General features: G+C 47.8%; 1 protein-coding gene across 2 annotated transcripts; it reads right to left on the reverse strand.

Annotated features, from left to right (window-relative positions):
* Nucleotides 1–7,439: 7,439 nt before the first annotated feature.
* NEIL2 (nei like DNA glycosylase 2) lies at nucleotides 7,440–17,486 on the reverse strand. Of its 2 annotated transcripts, none has more exons than XM_043891345.1 (5): nucleotides 17,339–17,486; nucleotides 14,993–15,132; nucleotides 12,498–12,835; nucleotides 10,166–10,365; nucleotides 7,440–8,473 (listed from the first exon to the last, which is right to left on the reverse strand). In XM_043891345.1, the coding sequence occupies exons 2-5, from the start codon at nucleotides 15,128–15,130 to the stop codon at nucleotides 8,160–8,162; spliced, it is 990 nt and encodes a 329-aa protein (XP_043747280.1). In that variant the 5' UTR covers nucleotides 15,131–15,132; nucleotides 17,339–17,486; the 3' UTR covers nucleotides 7,440–8,159. The 2 variants fall into 2 exon arrangements, with proteins under 2 accessions (XP_043747280.1, XP_043747281.1); XM_043891346.1 differs by having other exon boundaries at nucleotides 17,291–17,446.
* Nucleotides 17,487–18,405: the final 919 nt, after the last annotated feature.

The raw sequence follows: 18,405 nt of genomic DNA on the forward strand, positions 1-18,405 counted from the left end.
TCACAAGCCCTAGAAGGTGCTTGCTATCCCAGCCCCGAAACCCCATATCTATTTTAACAGCAGTGATCCTTTTAAAATTTTAAGGCAGATCAGATCACTGCCTAAAAACCTGCAGTGTCTCTCCATTACACTCATAAAAGCCAAAGTTCCTATGAGAGTCTAAAAGCTGTATGTATGAGTAGCGCCCCATCCTCATTACCTCTCTCACCTTTATTTTCTATCCCTCCCTCCTGTTGTCTACAGTTCATTTTTCCTGCAGTATGTCCTCCCACTTCAGATATGCAGTTGGCTAACTCCTTCAAGTCTTTGCTAACTCATTTAGGCCCACACTGATCACCCTGTTTTACAGGGCAGCTTGCCCGATTCCTCCCCCACCACTGCTGATGCCCCATTCTGCTTTAGTTTTTCCCCTGGACTCTTTAATCAATAGAAATTGATGAGAGGCCAGACCAGGAATTCAGGCAAGGCTTTACTGGGACACCAGGGGGAGAAAACAAGTAGTAGGTTCCCTAGTTCATTCTCTGTAGGGGGCCGAGCTTGTTCCTTAAATGGGGTGAGGGTAGGGGCAGATCGGTGGGTGGTGACTGGAAGGGGAGGGGGTGGCTTAGGTGGTTGGCTCACCCCGCTGATGGTGCTGTGTGCAAGGATCATTTAGTACCTGCTTTTGTTCCTGGCACCTCAGAAGTGCTAGTTGGGTTTTGGTCTTGTATCTTATTGTTCATGTGGAGCCCTGTACCAAGGTCACAGAATAAAAATCTCTGGAAATGACCAAACCCCATAGCAACTGTTGCCCTCAGCCTCCAGATCTAAACCAGCCAGTTCTCTGACCCCACATTATGTAAAATGCCCACCCTACTCTCCACCCTATAGCATCCTAACCAATCACCTAATGCCACCATTCCAGTAGGAATTTTCTGTCTTGAGGCTATAAAAATTGGCTGCTAACCTGCAAAGGGTTTCGGTTCTCCCTTGAGCCAGCCCACCGTTCTAACAGCGTCTCCCACTCTAATAAACTTTATTCTCCTCTCATTCTGCCTCCTATCTGGAAATTCTTTTCCAACCCATGCATGGACCACAACAGTTCATAATTTGCCCAAACTGCCCAAACATGCAGTTATGTTTAGTCCCTTCTAGTCTCTCTGCATTCTGCTGCTTGGGGAGACATCTGTCCAGGTCTAAGCACTACAGTCAAGGGTCCAGGTCCCGGCCTATCTCAGTACTGATTACATTCTGATATATAATATATCATTTACTTATGTTTAGTATCTGTTTGTTCCTCCTCGCTAAACTGTAAGTTCAACGATGACAGACCTTTGTTTAGTTCACTAACATAGCCTCAAGTCTTACAGTGCAATTCTTTGATGTCCTCTGAACACTGCAAACTTAACATTGCCCCTAACTGGAATCTCTCGCCTGTTGAAACTCCTCCTTCTCCACTAACAGCCTCCAGGTTGCCTAATTACAAAATCCACAAGTCATCCCTAAGTCCTCCTTGCTCTCCCTACACCCAGTCATTCATCAAGTCTCTGGAGTCCAAGAAACACACATCCTTATCTTAATCTCTGCTCCATCAAAGTTCAAGCCCCATCTTCTCTCTCCAACTATTTTGAGGACAGTTTCCCATCTCTCTCTCTCCATCCAATCCCATGTGACAGTTTGGGTAATGTATCTAAAACATATATTTGATTATATTACTCTCTTGCCTACCATCTTTCATTTTATAAGGTATTATGATTTTAATTAGCTTAAGGTGAGACCTTGAGGGCTTTTAGACTTTGGTTCCATGAATTAGTCTGGCAACACAGAAAAACAAACTGAAGGGAGTTTTCACAGAGATCTCATGTATCCACGATTTAGTTTCATCTTACCTGATGTTTGGTCCTGCTTGAAACTCCTGTCCTAAAGGAAATCAACCCTGAATATTCATTGGCAGGGCTGATGCTGAAGCTGAAGTTCCAATACGTTGGTCATCTGATGCAAAGAGCCAACTCATTAGAAAAGACCCTGATGCTGGGAAAGATTGAAGGCAGGAGGAACAGGGGATGACAGAGGATGAGATGGTTGGATGGCATCACCAACTCAATGGACTTGAGTTTGAGCAAACTCCAGGAGATGGTGAAGGACAACAGGGAAGCCTGGTGTGCTGCAGCTCATGGGGTCACAGAGTCAGACACAAGAGCGACTGAACAAGAGTAACAAAAACTCCTGTCAACTTGTAACTTTATATCTCTACTTGCATACTGCTTTTCCTCAGAAAACACAAAGCTAAGAGTTTTAGCACTCCCTCACTTCCCTGTTACAAGGATCCTGTAGAAAACATTCCCTTCTTTCAATTTTAAATTCCACAAAGGAAATGTTTTCAAGATAAAATTGAGGATTCTGGCATAGAATAAGAATTCCCTCATCATTTGGCACCTAAATTCCCTTTGGATTTCAGCCTCCTATTAAGTCCCTTGACTACTCTGAAACCTTTTTTGAAGCTTCCTGGCCTCTCCTTTGTCTGTTCTTCAGATTTAACAAGCATCCATTGAACACCAACAACATGGCAGACACTGGGAATAATGACAAGGTGGATGAGGTTCTACCCCAAAGAGGGAGAGGCAGAAGTCCAGTCCAGAGTAAGAGACAGATGTGTCTGATGTGGTGATGTTGCTGTTCACTAGAGAGACACCTGGAGCCTCATCCAGCTCCCCCAGTCTGATCCAGGTGCCCAACCAGAAACTGAGTATGGACAAATGGACAATGGCCAGAGCAAATAAAAGAATTCTTACCCATAACCTCTGCACCAGTTGGCCTGGAATGGTCAGGACTTGATCAACTACTTCTCTATTTTTTGTCCCTGCTTCCAACTCAGGACCAACCACAGAGAGCCGAATATATTCCCCAAACCAGTCACATAAGACACCCCCACTTCTAGTTAGCTTGCTTCCAGCATCCCATTGCCAACCTCCTCCCATCAGAGCAAAATGGTGATTTCATTTGTTTGTTTGTTTGTTTGTTTTGGACTATAAAGCCTTCCCACTCCCTGCCTGCCTCTGAGTTTCAGCCACATGCCAGTGATGGAGGCTGAGGCCCTTGCTATAGCACGCTCTGAATAAAAAGCCTCATTTGCTTGTTCTTATTCCAGTGGACTTTTCTATTTCCACAGACCTCGTTACTTCAATCATGTTTACTGGTTACTCTCATCCTGAACTTTCTGTATGCTAAGTATCCTTTGTCTGACCCTTCACCTCACCTTGAACCCCTCAGGGTCAGGGACTGTGTCGAAACAGGGCAGCTGGCACAGTACTAGCCACATCACAAGTCTCCACTACTTTTTATTGAATACCAAGGCTTGAAATAAGAGACTGTACTGGAACTTTTACACCACGGATAGGCAGTCACTTGGCCCCCACCCTGAAACATAAAGCACTTTTTCGTAACCTACTAAAATGCTTCCAACACTCTTGTAACAAGCTGGCCTCCTACTAGTATTGAAGATTTCTTGTCTTGTTTATCATTGTATTTCCAGACCTAGCATTTAGGAGGCATTTACAAAATAATAACTGGGGACTCTCTATCCCTTCTCAGTGTCTATCCTGAGAGATTTGTACTTTCCTTCTCTTTAATAAATCCTATTCACTTGCTACCATGAGTTTCTGTGTGTTCATGATGTTCATTCTTCGGCTCTGTGAACAAGAACTCAGATTCTCATTTCATCTTTTGGGGGCTCATCTGGGATCCTTCAACACCTATGTACGATCTGAAAAGTCAAGCTGAGGCAATGGCTGATTCCACTCCTCCTTTTGGGACCACCTTATGGAACTGGGTATCAACTTCCACCTGGTGGAAACCCCTGGTCCTGAATGGAAGTCTTATTTTGCTCATATTGTTTTTTGGCCCTTGTATTCTAAATTGTCTCTCTCACTTTGTAATGTCTCACATTGAAGCTATCAAGCTTCAAATGGTTATGGAAATAGAGCCTAAGATGACATACCGAGGTTCACTAGATCATCCCAGTGGTGAAGATCTAACTGCCATCCTTCATGATGCCCCTACACAGCTTGGAGAAGCCAGATTGGTCATTGCCCCTTTCCCCATAATGGCATTTAGAGTTTCCATCTCTAGAGGTGGGGATTGAGGTAGAAATTGCTAGGCAGTCAGTGTAGGACTCTGAGACCTTGGTCTTGTTTTCAATAACCATCTCACCCCATTAGCCTAAAGCTATACCCTCTGTCCTGAGTTCTTGGAATGCGTCCTTTTGTTGTTGTTCAGTCGCTCAGTTGTGTCTGACTCTCTGTGACCCCATGGACTGCAGCACTCCAGGCTTCCCTGTCCTTCACCATCTCCCATAGTTTGTTCAAACTCATGTCTGTTGAGTTGGTGATGCCATCCAACCATCTTGTCCTCTGTCATTCCCTTCTCCGCCTGCCTTCAGGGTCTTTTTCAGAGTTGGTTCTTTGCATCAGGTGGCCAAAGTACTGGATCTTCAGCTTCAGCATCAGTCCTTCCAATAAATATTCAAGGTTGATTTCCTTTAGGATTGACTGGTTTGATCTCCTTGCTGTCCAAGAGACTCTCAAGAGTCTTCTCCAGCACCACAGTTCAAAGGCATCAATTCTTCGGAACTCGGCCTTTTTTATTGTCTAGCTCTCACTTCTGGACATGACTATTGGAAAGACCATAGCTTTGACTATATGGACCTTTGTAGTAATTTCTCTGCTTTTTAATATACTGTCTAGGGTTGTCATTGTTTTTCAATGTGTCTTTGGTCTGATAAATTATCAGCAATCAGATCCAGGGAAGCAACCAAAAATGTAATACTAATAAAGATATAAAACTGCTATAATCCCCACCTTTTGGGGGACTCTTTACCACCCTCAGTGTCCATGCTGAGAGCTTTGTACTTTCCTTCTCTTTAATAAATCCTATTTACTTGCCAAAAATTTTTTTTTTAAATTAAATAATTATTGAATGGCTAAGGTCACTGAGAAGAGACTCTTGAGAGTCCCTTGGACTGCAAGGAGATCCAACCAGTCAATCCTAAAGCAAATCTGTCCTAAATATTCATTGGAAGGACTGATGCTGAAGCTGAAACTCCCCATACTTTGGCCACCTGATATGAAGAACTGACTCACTGGAAAATACTGTGATGCTGGGAGAGATTGAGGGCAGGAGGAGAAGGGGACGACAGAGGATGAGACGGTTGGGTGGCATCACTGACTCAAAGAATACGAGTTTGAGCAAGCCCCAGGAGTTGGTGATGGACAGGGAGGCCTGGCGTGCTGCAGTCCACGGGGTCACAGAGAGTCAGACACGACTGACTGAATTGAACTGAAGGCCACTGAAGCCTCACATTTAAATTCCAAGCTTTTTACAATGTCAAGCATCATGAAACTCCAGCTCTTAAGTAAATCTTTTCTCTAACTTCTGTGGAGTTCAAATATCTCACCTCTTACTTCTAAGTGAAACCTGGACTCCCCACCCCTCACCTGCAGCCTATCAAGCAAAGCCTTTCCTCCCATCCAACAGGCACACGGGCCACAGGAGTCATTCCCACTGTTCACCCCACCCTAGCCCTGCAGGTTCTGTAACACCATCTTCTCTCATCCTCATTCAGTCGGCCTCTACTGGCTCTTCCTTTCCTCCTCGCAGAACTAACCTCAGACTTTCGGCCAAGAACCTCCTGCCGGATGACTGATGATGGTGCCGGATGGAGGATGAATGATATCTCAGAGGGGGCATGGCAGCCATGTTTTCTGTGCTTCTGTTTCTTTCATGTTTCTGCTTCCCTGTCACCTCCACGTGGAACCCAGTCCATGCAGTTCTGCTGCAGAACTGACAGTGTAGTCATCAACCTTCACAACTAGGTGCTACTATTTTCCTCATTACAGACTCAAGTCAGAGAAATGATGTCAGTTCCTGAGAGGACAGAGTAGACTGAGGATTCTTCTCCCATGTTTTGCTCTATAAACTTTTATATGGCTTGAATTTTAACAACTTAAATGATAAAATAAGGAATCTCCTCTGCCCTCTTGTCTTTCTACCATTCATACCCTGACAACCTTCCACTGTGGGTTCATCCAGCATAGCTCTTCTTTTTGACCCTAAGCTACTGGAGACTGCTGGACAAGGTCGGGAAATGGAGCGACTACTCTGGTCTCCAGCATAGTTCTACGACCTTCCCTTGAGCTCTAACTTCCGCTCACAGCTGTTACAAAAGCTCCCTAACTCCTACTCTGTGCCTCAAAAGACCTCACCTCCAGCTGATTTTCTCTGTGTCTGTTTCTCTTTTCCTACTCCAGCCCAGGCTTCTCTACATGCTGGCACTGGTATTTCTCTTCCTCCCGTTTTCCCCCTCACCCGATCATACACACATCCTCACATCACTTATGTCTGTGACCGTCTTTCTCATTCCCTTCAAGGACCACCTTCTTGAAGAGTGGGGCTCCCTCACGGCTCACTGGGCTCCCACCCAGTCCTCCGCCCCTACAGACTGGCTGCCATTCTGCACAACTGGCTCTTGAAGGTCATGACCTCAAACTTGCCCTACTGTCAAATTCAGAGGCCTCTCCTCTAGCGTGTGCACCACTGGCTGCCCCCACAGTTCTCTCCTCCTGTTCCATCTGATCTCCAGCTGGCTTCTGTCATCTCTTGCATCTTATGCAAAAGATCTTAAGGCTCTCCTGTGACCTCCATCCTTCTCATGCTGCACAAGTACCCTTGTTAACCTTCTCAAACTGACCCTCAGCTCTAAGGAAAGCTCCCAAATCCATGTCTGCAAGCCTGCACTAGCAGCGAGCTTCCTGGCTGTTGTCCCCCTGCTTAGGTACAAGTACCCCAAGCTCAGTGCACAAGGTCTGTCTCCTCATGGAACCTGCTCAGTTCCCCCGACTTTCTATCTCAAGGGCAAGGTGGGGGTGGCTTCCTCTAGCTCTCAGCTGCCAGGCCTGAGCCATCCTCAGCCCGTCCCCAGCCTTGTTTCCATGTCCAGTCAGCTGACATCCATCACCATGGTGACCCTCCCATCTCTCCTCCTTTCTACTTCCACTGCTGTTTCTAGTTCTGTGGCTTCTTTTCTCAACAACTGCCAACAGCATTTTCCCTTTTCTATTAATCTCACTGAGTGTCTACTCACATGCAGGCTGTGATGTCTGCCCAGCCCAGCCCTTCTTGTACTCCAGCCCCTCACAGACACTGACTTATAGCAAATGGCCTGTGTGGGTACCACCTTGGCCCCCAGCCAATGCCTGCCATCAGGTGGCTTTCCCCACCCCACCGTGGGCAACTCAACGACTTCAGAAAGACAAGAGTGAAGAGTGCATGGCTGCCCTCTTCCCAGCCCCGCTCCTTGTAAGTAGACCCATCTGACCAACTCAACACGTCTCACACGGTGCATTCACAAAGAGCTCAGTTACGTACGGTGAAAGAATCTTTCCTGCCAAATAAAGATGACAACACAAAGTAACAAACAGCTTTATTTTCATGCCCTGGTTTCTTCGAGGTTTCACTAACAACTTTGATCCCTGTACTGGTGAGCATGTCAACAGTCACAAATACATCACCTTGAGGAGGAAACAAGTAGGTTTGTTTTTTTCTATAACCCACTGGACACACCAGGAAGGTGGCCAGCTCCCTGATCCTGTCTCTCACCTCCTGGGGTCTCTGTCCCACAGAAAGGGTCCAATCGGGAGGCTAAATTCGAGCACTACTCTCCTGTTACTTCCTCCTCAGCCCTGGATCCCTCTTGGGGGAAAAAGGAAGATAATAATTCCCTTTTCCTGGTTCTCAAATGGAGGATCTTAACTCCAGCCAGTGTTTCAAAACCAAAACCAAACCAAATACAACATCTGCTAAGCAGTGCTGGGCCGGGCTGTCTCCCATTTTCTCTGCCACACTGTCATTTTGTGAGGTCTCCCCTAAAATGCCATTGTGACTTGTCTCATCTTTCACAATGGGGATCAAATAGAAAGAATTAACCAAAACCAGCAGAGAACAAAATCAAACTCCGTGAAAACTGCCTTAGACTGAACTCCAGTGAGATGGACATCAACAGTACTTGCATCCCAACCACCCAAATCCTGTGCCCAGTCCCAACGTCTGCCCACAACTCTGTCTGCAGTGCTCAGGCATCACAGTCCCTTCAGGGCAAAGCTCCATGCAGAAGGAGGCTGGACGCTCTAGGAGGGCTGCACCTGCTTGGGCTCACCCGCTGACAGCCTTGGCTGGCACTGGGGGCACCACCACGTGAGCCTCTGGAAGCCCCCAGGGGGCCCCAGGGCCTCTCTCACCACCGGGTGCCCAGCAGGGCACTGCTCCTTCTGGTAGATCTGCGTGTGCTGCCGTGTGCCTTGGAATTTGCCCAGCAGCCAGTCCGCACTGAAGGCCTCCACGTGGTCCACCAGGGCCTCAAGGCGCGGAAGACCCAGCAGGGAGCCTGGAGAAAGCGGGTGGATCCCGGCTCTGAACAGGACCTCGTTCTTGATGATGTTCCCTAGAAGAAGGTGGGGAGGGGACGAAGGAAGGCAAAAGTCCATAACAATAGCTGGCCACAAAATTAATATAACAGAGCAAAGCTAGCGTAGGGAGCACCTCAGGAGCAACCATGCGTCCTTGGGAATCTCAAGGGAGTCACTGCACTGAGTCGGTCACCCCATCTGCGAAGGATTTGCTAACACTTACCTGTCCAGTGGATTACAGTCCATAGAGTTGCAGAGTTGGACACAACTGAGGCGACTTAGCATGCACACACCCCAGAGGTGGTTGTAAAGATGAAATGACATACAACTCACACGTGGCCCATGTAATAGCAAAGAGATTAACAAAAGGGGCTTGAATCTGAGTGCCTGGCTGTGAATCCTGGCCCAACCAGACCCAGCTACTTAACCCTAGTGAGTTTCCTGCCATCCTTCAGCTTCTGTCTCCTTCTCTCTAAAATGGGGGTGGGTTACCTGGTTTTCGTGGGGAGTAAATGAGAATTCTCACACATACATACAAATGTTGAGCACTATGCTGGTATGTGGAGAGTAATAATAAATACTAGCTGCCATTATTATTTAAAATGTCAAGCTTAATGCCTGAAATATAGAAAGTGTTCAGAAGGTGTTATTTTTTGCATTTTAATTTTTTAAAATATTTACTTATTTTTAATTGATTGCTTTACAATACTGGCTTGATGAGAAGGTGTTATTTTATTATTTTTCTACTCCTGTCTCATTTGCTGTGAAGTCAACCTTGACCTCTCCTTTCAGAATCAGTAAGTTTCTTCAAAATGTCCCAACAGTGCATTTTCTTTAACCTCCACTAGGCATTTATCACAGTCTATCTTAAGTTCCAGGAAGTTGAGTCCAAGTCTGCTGGGTTATTAACACTCTCCTCCAGGAGAGAAAGTGGGTTTGGTGGCAGGCAGGCCTTTAGTATGTGTGGAGCGATGGATGGGTGAAAAAGACTGCTCTTTCCAATCACTTCAGACAAAATTTCTCTCTAATTCACTGGTGGACTACCTGATTCGTATCTCAGCTGTGCCCTTAGAGCAAAGGGTCTTCTGCTTCAATTTTTTCATCTGAATGAAGGAAAAACTGGTAAGTGGCCATCCTGCAGAAGAGCAGTAAGGATGGAGCCGTGTGCCTGGCAAGGTGGAGTCAGTCACCTGAAAAAGTCAGCTGTTACGATTACTGTCCGTAATAGCAGCTAGTTATAGGGCATTTCTCTTGCTAATTTACCCCAAAGGCTGCTCCTAGAAGCCTGTGCTCCTCTGGGTGCAGGATCTGCCATGATCCTACTATATACTACAATCTAAAAAAAAAAAAGGATGGAGGGATGTGACCCCTGCTCTCTAGATGGTCACGCTCCAGGAGGCTGTCAGGCCAACTATGACTAACAATATAATCAGGGTAGGAGAGAGGTCAGAAATGCCTGATCAACTCCCTCATTTTAAAAACAGGAAAGGGACTTTCTGTGGTGGTCCAGTGGTTAAGACACTGCGCTTCCAATGCAGGGGGCATGGTTTGTCTTTAATCCCTGGTCGGAGAACTAAGACCCAACACGCCACAAGGCAAAAAAAAAAAAGAGGGAAGTAGAGCCCAGGAGCCCTGACACCTGCGGTGGGTCCCAGTGTCCCACCTCCCAGACAAGGGACTTTCTCACTAGGTCCGTCACGGGGACCACCCTCTGCCATCAACCGTACCTAAGCCTGAGAAGTATCGCTGGTCCAACAGTGTATAGCAGACGGGCTGCTCCCGGCCCAGAGCCTCCAGGGCCTGTCCTCGGTGAAACTTTTCCGACAAGATGTCAGAGGCAGGACTGAACACAGGGGAAGAGACGCGCCATGTCATCTGACAGTTATAGAAGGCCAGGAAGCCACTCCCGCTGAAATGTAGGACCAGCCTGGGAAGAGAGGAGAGGCCACAGTCCTCAGGGTTATGCCACCGGCATCTGGTCCTACATGCACACACGGCTCCCACTCCACGCAGGACAAACCTGGAGAAGCTCAGGTCCCAGAGGACAAAAGGGACGGCTCTGCCAGAACTGTCAAACTCTCACCACCAAATGGATTAATTAAAAGAAAACATATATACTCTCCTTTTTCCTGATCACAACAATACATAGAAGACAACTTGGGACGTACAGAAGAGTCTCAAGTTCAGGAGGTGTGGCTACAGCACAAAGCAGGGCTTGTTAGGAAGGAGGGCAGAGAGCCGATGCTAAGGAGACACCTCTCCCATCCTGGGCAAGATCACACTCGCTCCCCTGGGCTTCCTAAACTGCAGACACAGAGGAGAAACCTCCATGAACCCCGATAAGTGACAGGGGGTCACTCTGTGAGGGGAGAGAGGCTGCAGCTGGACTCCAAGACTCACGCACCTTATGTGGAAGTTAAGGGGCAATTTGAGAGGAACAGGACTCAGAAAAACACCTCTGCATGGCATCTGAGGTGACTACTCAAGGAAAAATACATCCCAAATGGGAATGAAAGCAGCAGGATCTCAAGGTGGAGGGAGATGGAAAGGATGAATGAAGAGGTCAGCACAGGACCCTGTGATTCCACTGTGCGATCTGAGGTCTACAGTCATGGCAGAGCTCCTGAGAATGTAAACCAAGTATGAGGGAAGCAGGCTCCTAACAAAGGACACCCTTCATATGTTTTTAATACCACTTAATTTAATTATACATAACTAACAATTTAGTTAATTAGCAATCTGGAACTAAAATTCTAAACTAGCTCAGCAGACACAGAAGATGGGGTAGAAGTGACAGAAAAGTATAGAAGTAGAAATACTAATATTTTAAAAGTCTCAACTTGGAGGGAGGGTGGCAAGAGAGTGAGTGAAACACCAGTATTAATAATACAGGAGAAGATTATTAATTTAATGCTATCAAAAAATTGATAGTTATTAACCTGGGGGGGGACAGATATCATTTAAAGATAAGATTATTACCAACAGGATGAAGATGAATAGCAGTACTTCCAAATTAACAGGGGTTTAAAAAAAAAAGGAAGAAAAGAAACGTGATAAATCCTGATAAATCCAACAGAAGAAAATAAGTGACAGTAAGACTCCAAATGAAAGAAAATCCAAATAGCCTAGTTACCCAATTTCAAAACAAGGAGCTTCAGTTTGAGTTTAAAGAGATACAGAAGCCTGCTATTCACTGTTGATAACAAACATACCTAAAATAAGTGAAAAAAAAAAAAAGAACCTATAACCAAGTGGAAAAAAGTCCAGAAAGTGAGCCAACCAAATATGGAACAGCACTGTTAATATCAAGAGAAACAGAATTAGGTCTAAAGGCAGACAGAGGGCACAGGATTATTTAATAATGTAGCTGCAACGAAAGTGTGAGTCAGGGACCCTGATGCCCGCGACCCAGGGCAGCAAAACAAAGCCCCTAAAGTGCTTAGAGAGACAGAGAGAAACTATAAAAACACAACTACTGTGGGGGATTTCAATGCTCCTCTTCCCGAGTTTGGCATATTAAATAAACAAAAAATAAGCAAGAATGGAGAAAATCTGAGCGATCAAAACAACTACCTGTTCTTAACATTTACAGAGTGTTTTACTTTTTTTGGTTGGTTGGTTTTCATCAGAATGTTTTACTTTTAATGAACATTTTATCTTCATTTATGCATATAAAATGTAAGCAAAGATCAATTATGTTTTTGGCTGCAAACTTTGATGCCAAAAGTAGAAAATGTACAGGCTGTTGTCCTGATCATAATCCAATTAAAAACTTAATGACCCCAAACACTCAAAGAAAGTAGATATAACTCGGGCCACGTTCGTTGGGGAAATTATCCCCACTCTCCAAGCTGTCAGGTGGTTCCCGCCCCTCTCCCGGGAACCACAGTTTCCCTGCCATCACGGTGGCCAGGGTAGTGGGTTCTCTCTCCTAGAAGTGGGCTGCCAGAGCGCAGGTGGAGACCACCAAGCGTGCCTGCAGAGTCTGGCCCAGGCAAACCCCTAGACCTGCACAGCCGCAGAGAGTCACAGCCCATGGCCTACTCGATCATGCCTCACCTGGGAATAGGGTCCCTCCAGTCACCCCTCTTGTTTGCCTTCTTCGCTCTGGAGAACTCGTTCACCAAAATGCTGCCAAACAAACCAAAGCGGACCTGCAGCCACCTCTCAGCCCCTCCTGCAGGACTGTCTTCTCCCAAACACTGCAGACCATCGTCTCCACTGGGAACAGCACTCTCTCCTCCAGGGGACCGGGAGGACTGGTCAGAGGCTTCCTGGTGGTGCCTGGCCTTGTCCTTCTGCTCTCCTTTTTGTAGAGGCTCTGACAGTGGGGAATTGCCCAGGGACACAGTTTCTTCATCTGGATCAAATCTAAGGAATAATTTCTTTCCATGGACCTAGAAAAAGATGAACATGATCTAAGGCTTGGTATAGAATTACTTATGTCTTCCCAAAATTCATATGTTGAAATCTACCCTCAATATGATGGTGTCTGGAGGCGGAGCCTTCAGGAGGTAATCAGGTCGTGGGGATGGAGCCCTCATACATGGAATTAGTGCCCTTATAAAAGAGACTGCAGAGGGCTCCCCCACCCTTCCTCCACATGAGGACACAGCAAGAAGACAGTGGTCTACAAACCAGGAAGTTGGTCCTCACTAGACACTGAATCAGCTGGCACCTTGACCTTGGACTTCCCATGCTCCAGATTGTGAGAAATTTCTGTTGCTTATAAGTCAACTAGTGTGAGGTATTCTGCTACTGCAGTCCACAAAGACTGAGCCTTTTAGACCCAGAAAGGGGAAGACTGGCAGAGGTGTATCCAGCCATTTATCCTAATATAAATGTCTCCCCTCCTGCCTCTTCTATGATGCTTTCCCAACTTGAGTATTCGGGACTTGCCTTTTGCTTTTTGCTCCAGTCATATGAGCACTTAGTATACAGTTTTCAAAATGATTAGAAGCAAGTGGAACAATCATATCAGCAGTGAAAGAGATGCACGCTGGATGCAGGGCCACTCTAGAATGCCCAAGAGGAATGGCTTCCAATTTTTTCATGGATTAGCCAGCCTTCTGAGTCTGTTATAGAAAAATTACTTTCTACAAGCCAGCTCTGTGACAGCAGGTGCTAAAATGCAGGCCTCTGGGATCCAGAGACAAAGGGACATCAATCCTGTGTCCTGCAAACTTTGCAGGACAGTGTGGACAAAGAGTACAGGTGCCCTCGTGCAGACGTGGAGGTCAGAGGGCGTGGGCTCCAGTCTCTGCCCCTTGCCAGCCTATGTCAGCTTGGGCCAACCACTCTCCCTTCCCTGAGCCCCTCCTTCAAATGCAGAAAACACATGTGAAGGTCCAGCAGACCTCTCACAGACATCTTTCAGTTCTAACTGAGGTTTTATAGCCTGGGATGTATGTGTGAGACAGAGAGAGAGAAAGGAAAGAGAGACAGAAGGGCACGGCGGAAGACAAAGAACTAGTATTTACTGAGTGCCTATTATGTGCCAGGTATAAAGTCTACTTAATTCAATTTTAACTGCTAGGTGGTTTACCCCATTTTACAACTCAAGCAGACACTAGAGCTGACAGCTTGAGTAACTTGCTCAGGAGCACACAGCTAAGCAGCAGCAGAGCTCGTTAGTTTCTCGACCACCAATTACCATAAGTCTCCTAAGCACCAGATACTCAAGTTAAGTGCCAGGAATACAATAATGCTGAGGTCACAGCCCCTGTCCTGTTTGTCTCCTCCAATCAAAAGGCAGGACAAATTCAGGAATGAGGGGCCAACAGGAGGACAGATAAGGTGCCCTGGAAGCACAGCCCGGTCACTCCCCCAGCCCAGTACAGGCAGAACAGGCTTCTCAAAGGATGTGATGGCAAGGCTGAATCCAAAGGAGACTAGGAATTATCATGGTAACATGAAGGTACAGCAATGGGGGTGGAGAAGGGAGAAAAAGGAAGATCAGCATGTCAAACCATGAGCAAGAAGGACTGTGAGAGGAGCTCCAAATAGTTCAACATGACTGGGGAGAGATCCAGGGCAGGGTGAGCTGCAGGCCAGAGGGGGAGGCATGAATCAGACTGGCAAGCGGCCATGTGAGCCCTTTAGGGAATACTGACTGACGTTCAGGGCAAAGATGAGCCAGGCTGAAACCCAGAACAAAAGGCTATGCTCAATTTTCCACCAATGAAAAAGTAAATTAAAAAAAAATTTTAAAGACAATGCTCTTTCCTCACCTCCTTGCTGGCCCCAGAGAATTAAATACTGTTCCCAACCAAAGGTACACAATGGACGCAGCTAGAGTCACCAGAATCACTTCAGACCCTGAATGTGAATATCCAGCTCATGCACAGTTCCACGGGCCACTGTGCTGCTGACCTGAGGCTGAGAAACGTCAGAGGAGGAGTTGCATGGATTCTCAGCGTGGCTACCCTCAGGGACAAGGGGCTAACAGCAGGGAAAGTCTTGAGAGAAACCAAGGGGAGGGGCAGGCTGTGTTGATGGAGCTGGCCCACTGGGGTGAGGTGTGGGACGAACCTGCTAGAAGTCGCTGAACTCACCTGGGTGTCCTGCAGCCAGAGGGACTGGAAGCTCGTGGGGTTTAGCTTCTTGCTGCTGCCTCCTGTCTTGACCACCTGCTGCCCCACAAAGGGGGAGACCAGATGGTGAAACTTCCTCACGGATGGCCCCTCTGGCATCCCTGCAGGCAGAAATGGGGAAAGAGACTGCTGACTTAGCTGGTTTCTCCAGCATTTCTGGTGGGTTCCAAACTTTCAAGTAGCCACTGTTTTTGCCATCAACTTTAAGAGCACATACAGCCAAAAAGGGAATGTGGTTGGGGAGGGAGGTGGTCAGTTCAAAGAGAAACCCCAGGAATTCCCTGGTGGTGCAGTGGATCAGAATCCCCCTGCCAATGCAGGGGACATGGGTTCGATCCCTGGTCTGGGAGGATCCCATATGCCACGAAGCAACTAATCTTGTGAATCACAACTACTGAGCCCGAGTGTTGCAACTACTAATGTATGAGTGCCTAGAGCCTGTGCTCTGTAACAAGAGAAGCCCCGGCTCACTGCAAACAGAGAAAGCCCATGCAGAGCAAGGACCCAGCACAGCCAAAAAAATAATAAAAATAAATTAAATGTCCCCCAAAATTTTTAAAAAAGAAAGTCCAGCTGCAGCAGGGTGTAAGCCAGTTTCCCAAGGATGGTTGCCTCATCCAGACCCTCACCTTTCCCCAAGCAGCACCAACAACATGCCAGGGGCACCACACCACAAGCGCCCTCCGCTGTGACCCTGCAGCCTGAACAGAAGCCAGCCCTTGTTAACTTTTTTCCTGGACTGCAGCCCTAACTCATCTCCATGCTTTCTCTGTCGTCCTCCGTCTGCCTTCCCAAATCATCCCAGCCCACTGCTGGTACTTATCTCCCCTCTTTCAGTGGAGAGACGATTGGGACAGAGAAAGCTGGAAGGGACATAGATGCCGATTTAGCCTGCCAGGACCATCCTGTTAGCAGGAGCATTCTGTAAGCAACAACCACGCAGAACTCAGGACCATGACAAGTCACGGGGTCATGTCAGGTCAGATCAGGGAGAGACCACATCCAGCTTAACTAGAGAAAATTACCCCTGATAACTGAGAAACTGCTAGGGTTTCATTTTAACCCTGATGTAGGTCACCTGGGACCCCCATCTCTTCCTGCCCCAAATCATCGCAGTCCACTGGGGTCCTGTGTGGGGGGAATTCACATGTTTGAGTCTTAAGTGCTCAGCACCCCAGCTTCTAAGACACTGAAGGCATTCACCCCCCACGCTTATACTTCTTATCCACCGATTTCCTCAACTGCAGAAACCTGCAAATGATGACGAAAACCCAAGGAACTAAGCAGCTTCCTGGCATGGTGGTAGCTACTGCATTTCAGTAATCCTGAAAAGAATTTAAAAATCTCAGAAATGGAGGTGTCTCTTACAATCCATGTTTTCTCACTGTTTAATTAGCACCACATTCCATAACATTAATATGTATTTTTACTTTGATGGTGCTTTAGACTCACTAAAATGTAGTGTGGTTGCCCCTAATCAGACCTTCAAGACACTCGACAGAGTATCCTGACAAAACTGCGCGACTGCAGGGAGGCCGGCCGCCGCAGTTAAGTCGACCTGAACTTCTGCCAGCTCTGCGCCCTGGTCCTCTCCCACGGAGGAAGCTTCTGGAAAAGCTTCCGTCTGAAATGCACCTGATCCTTAAGCTCTTTCGACACAAGGGCATGTGTTTTTTAGGTTTACTTATGGAGATGGAAAGCTTGGCCGCGAGCTGCCTCAGTTACAGCCTTAAGAGGCTAGAAGCCCAAGGGACGCCGGTTCCAAGGGGACACCCCGCCCACCCTCGAGCCCCTCCCCCGAACGGCGAACCGCGCGACGCTGGTTAAGGGGCTGGCTAGCGGACCACAAAGAAAAGAGGAGAGGAGGGGGCGGCGCCGGCGTCCCCTTTCCTCTGCAGACCGACCCTCCTTCCCCACCCCTCCCCCACTCCCCAGAAGTCTAAAATGGCTGCTTTTCCCAACGCCTCCTCCGGGTGATGTGCGGGAGAGGCGGAGGGTGCAGAGAAGGGGCAGACGGTCACTGCAGGAGCCTGGGGGGTTGGGCGGGGCGGTAGGCTGTGGGTTAAAAAGTGGTAAACAGCCGAAAAGAAAGAAAAATTGGACCCGGGTACAGGTTTTCATGAGGGATGCTTCTAAAATGTTCGGTAACGGAGTGTTCACGCGGCTCACAGGTGATGAGAGTAAAGCTGGGAAAGCCCTGCATTTCCAACTGGGCGTGGGGGGGGCGCTACCGACGAGGACGCGACTTCCAGCCCTCACCCGCGCAGGGCGTGCGACGCCGCCGGTGGGGCTCGCGGCTGGACTCACCGGCTCTGGGCCCGTAGAACCCGGGACCCCAAAGGCCCGCACGCAGCCTCGAGGAGAGGCAGAGGCGAGGTGAGCGACGCGGCCGCGTAGTGCGACGCCCTGGTGAGCGTAGGAGGCGGGGCGGGGACCGCGGACGCGGACGCGTAGGGCGAAGCTCCGCCCTCGGGGGTGGGGTCGCTCGGGGCTCCGCCCCCTGGCGAGCGTAAGAGGCGGGGCTCCGGACTCCTCGGTTCAAACAGGTGCAGTGAAAGAGCTGGGGGTCCTGAACCACGTCGTGGAGGTTTCATGTGTCTCCAGGGGAACTTGGAGGGCGGAGAGTGAGGCTCCGGGCGGGGGTCTCTTCCAGTTGTCCCCTTCTTTGGACTTGTGACTGTTGATAGTGAGCCATATTCCCCAGTGGACCTTCTCTCATCGTGTCTCAATTGGAGAATTTGGAACCAAGGATTCTCCCCAGCTTCTGAAGAGAAGTTGAAAGACTTCATCTTGGAGTGGGACTTAGACCCAGGTTGTGCGGGGTTTCCAGCTCCTAGGTTTCTACTCTTTGGGAGTTGCGGGGGTGGGCTATAATAAATGTTCAGATTCTGGAGTCAGATTTGAATCCTGGTTCTGCCTGTACTAGTTCTGTACTAAGCAAGCTATTTAAAATCCTTGGGCTGAGGAATTCCAAGGCTGGCCGTCCAGTGGTTAGGACTTCATCTTCCAACTTATGGGGTGCAGGTTCGATCCCTGCTCAGGGAGCTAAGATCCCACATGGCTCGCGGCCAAAAAGCCGTAACAAAACAGAAACAATATATTGTCATTCAATTAAGAGTTTTTAAATGGTTCATATTAGGGAAAAAAAAAAAAAAACCTAAGAGAGTCCATGTCTATCTTCTTCGTGTGTAAAGAGTGCTTTGAGGATTTCGGAAAACTTGAATAAGTATGTACAGCTGCTAGCGTGTCTGACGTGCAGGAGTGCTCAATAAGGGGCAGGAACTTTTTAAAGTCGAATTTCTCGGTTGGTCTCAGATGGAATGTTTGAAAATCAGGCTGTTGCATACAAGAGAGAGAACGCTGGCGCCCCCTCC

Source organism: Cervus elaphus, chromosome 29, assembly GCF_910594005.1.
Source record: "Cervus elaphus chromosome 29, mCerEla1.1, whole genome shotgun sequence".
In the NCBI taxonomy this organism is placed as follows: Eukaryota; Metazoa; Chordata; class Mammalia; order Artiodactyla; family Cervidae; genus Cervus; species Cervus elaphus.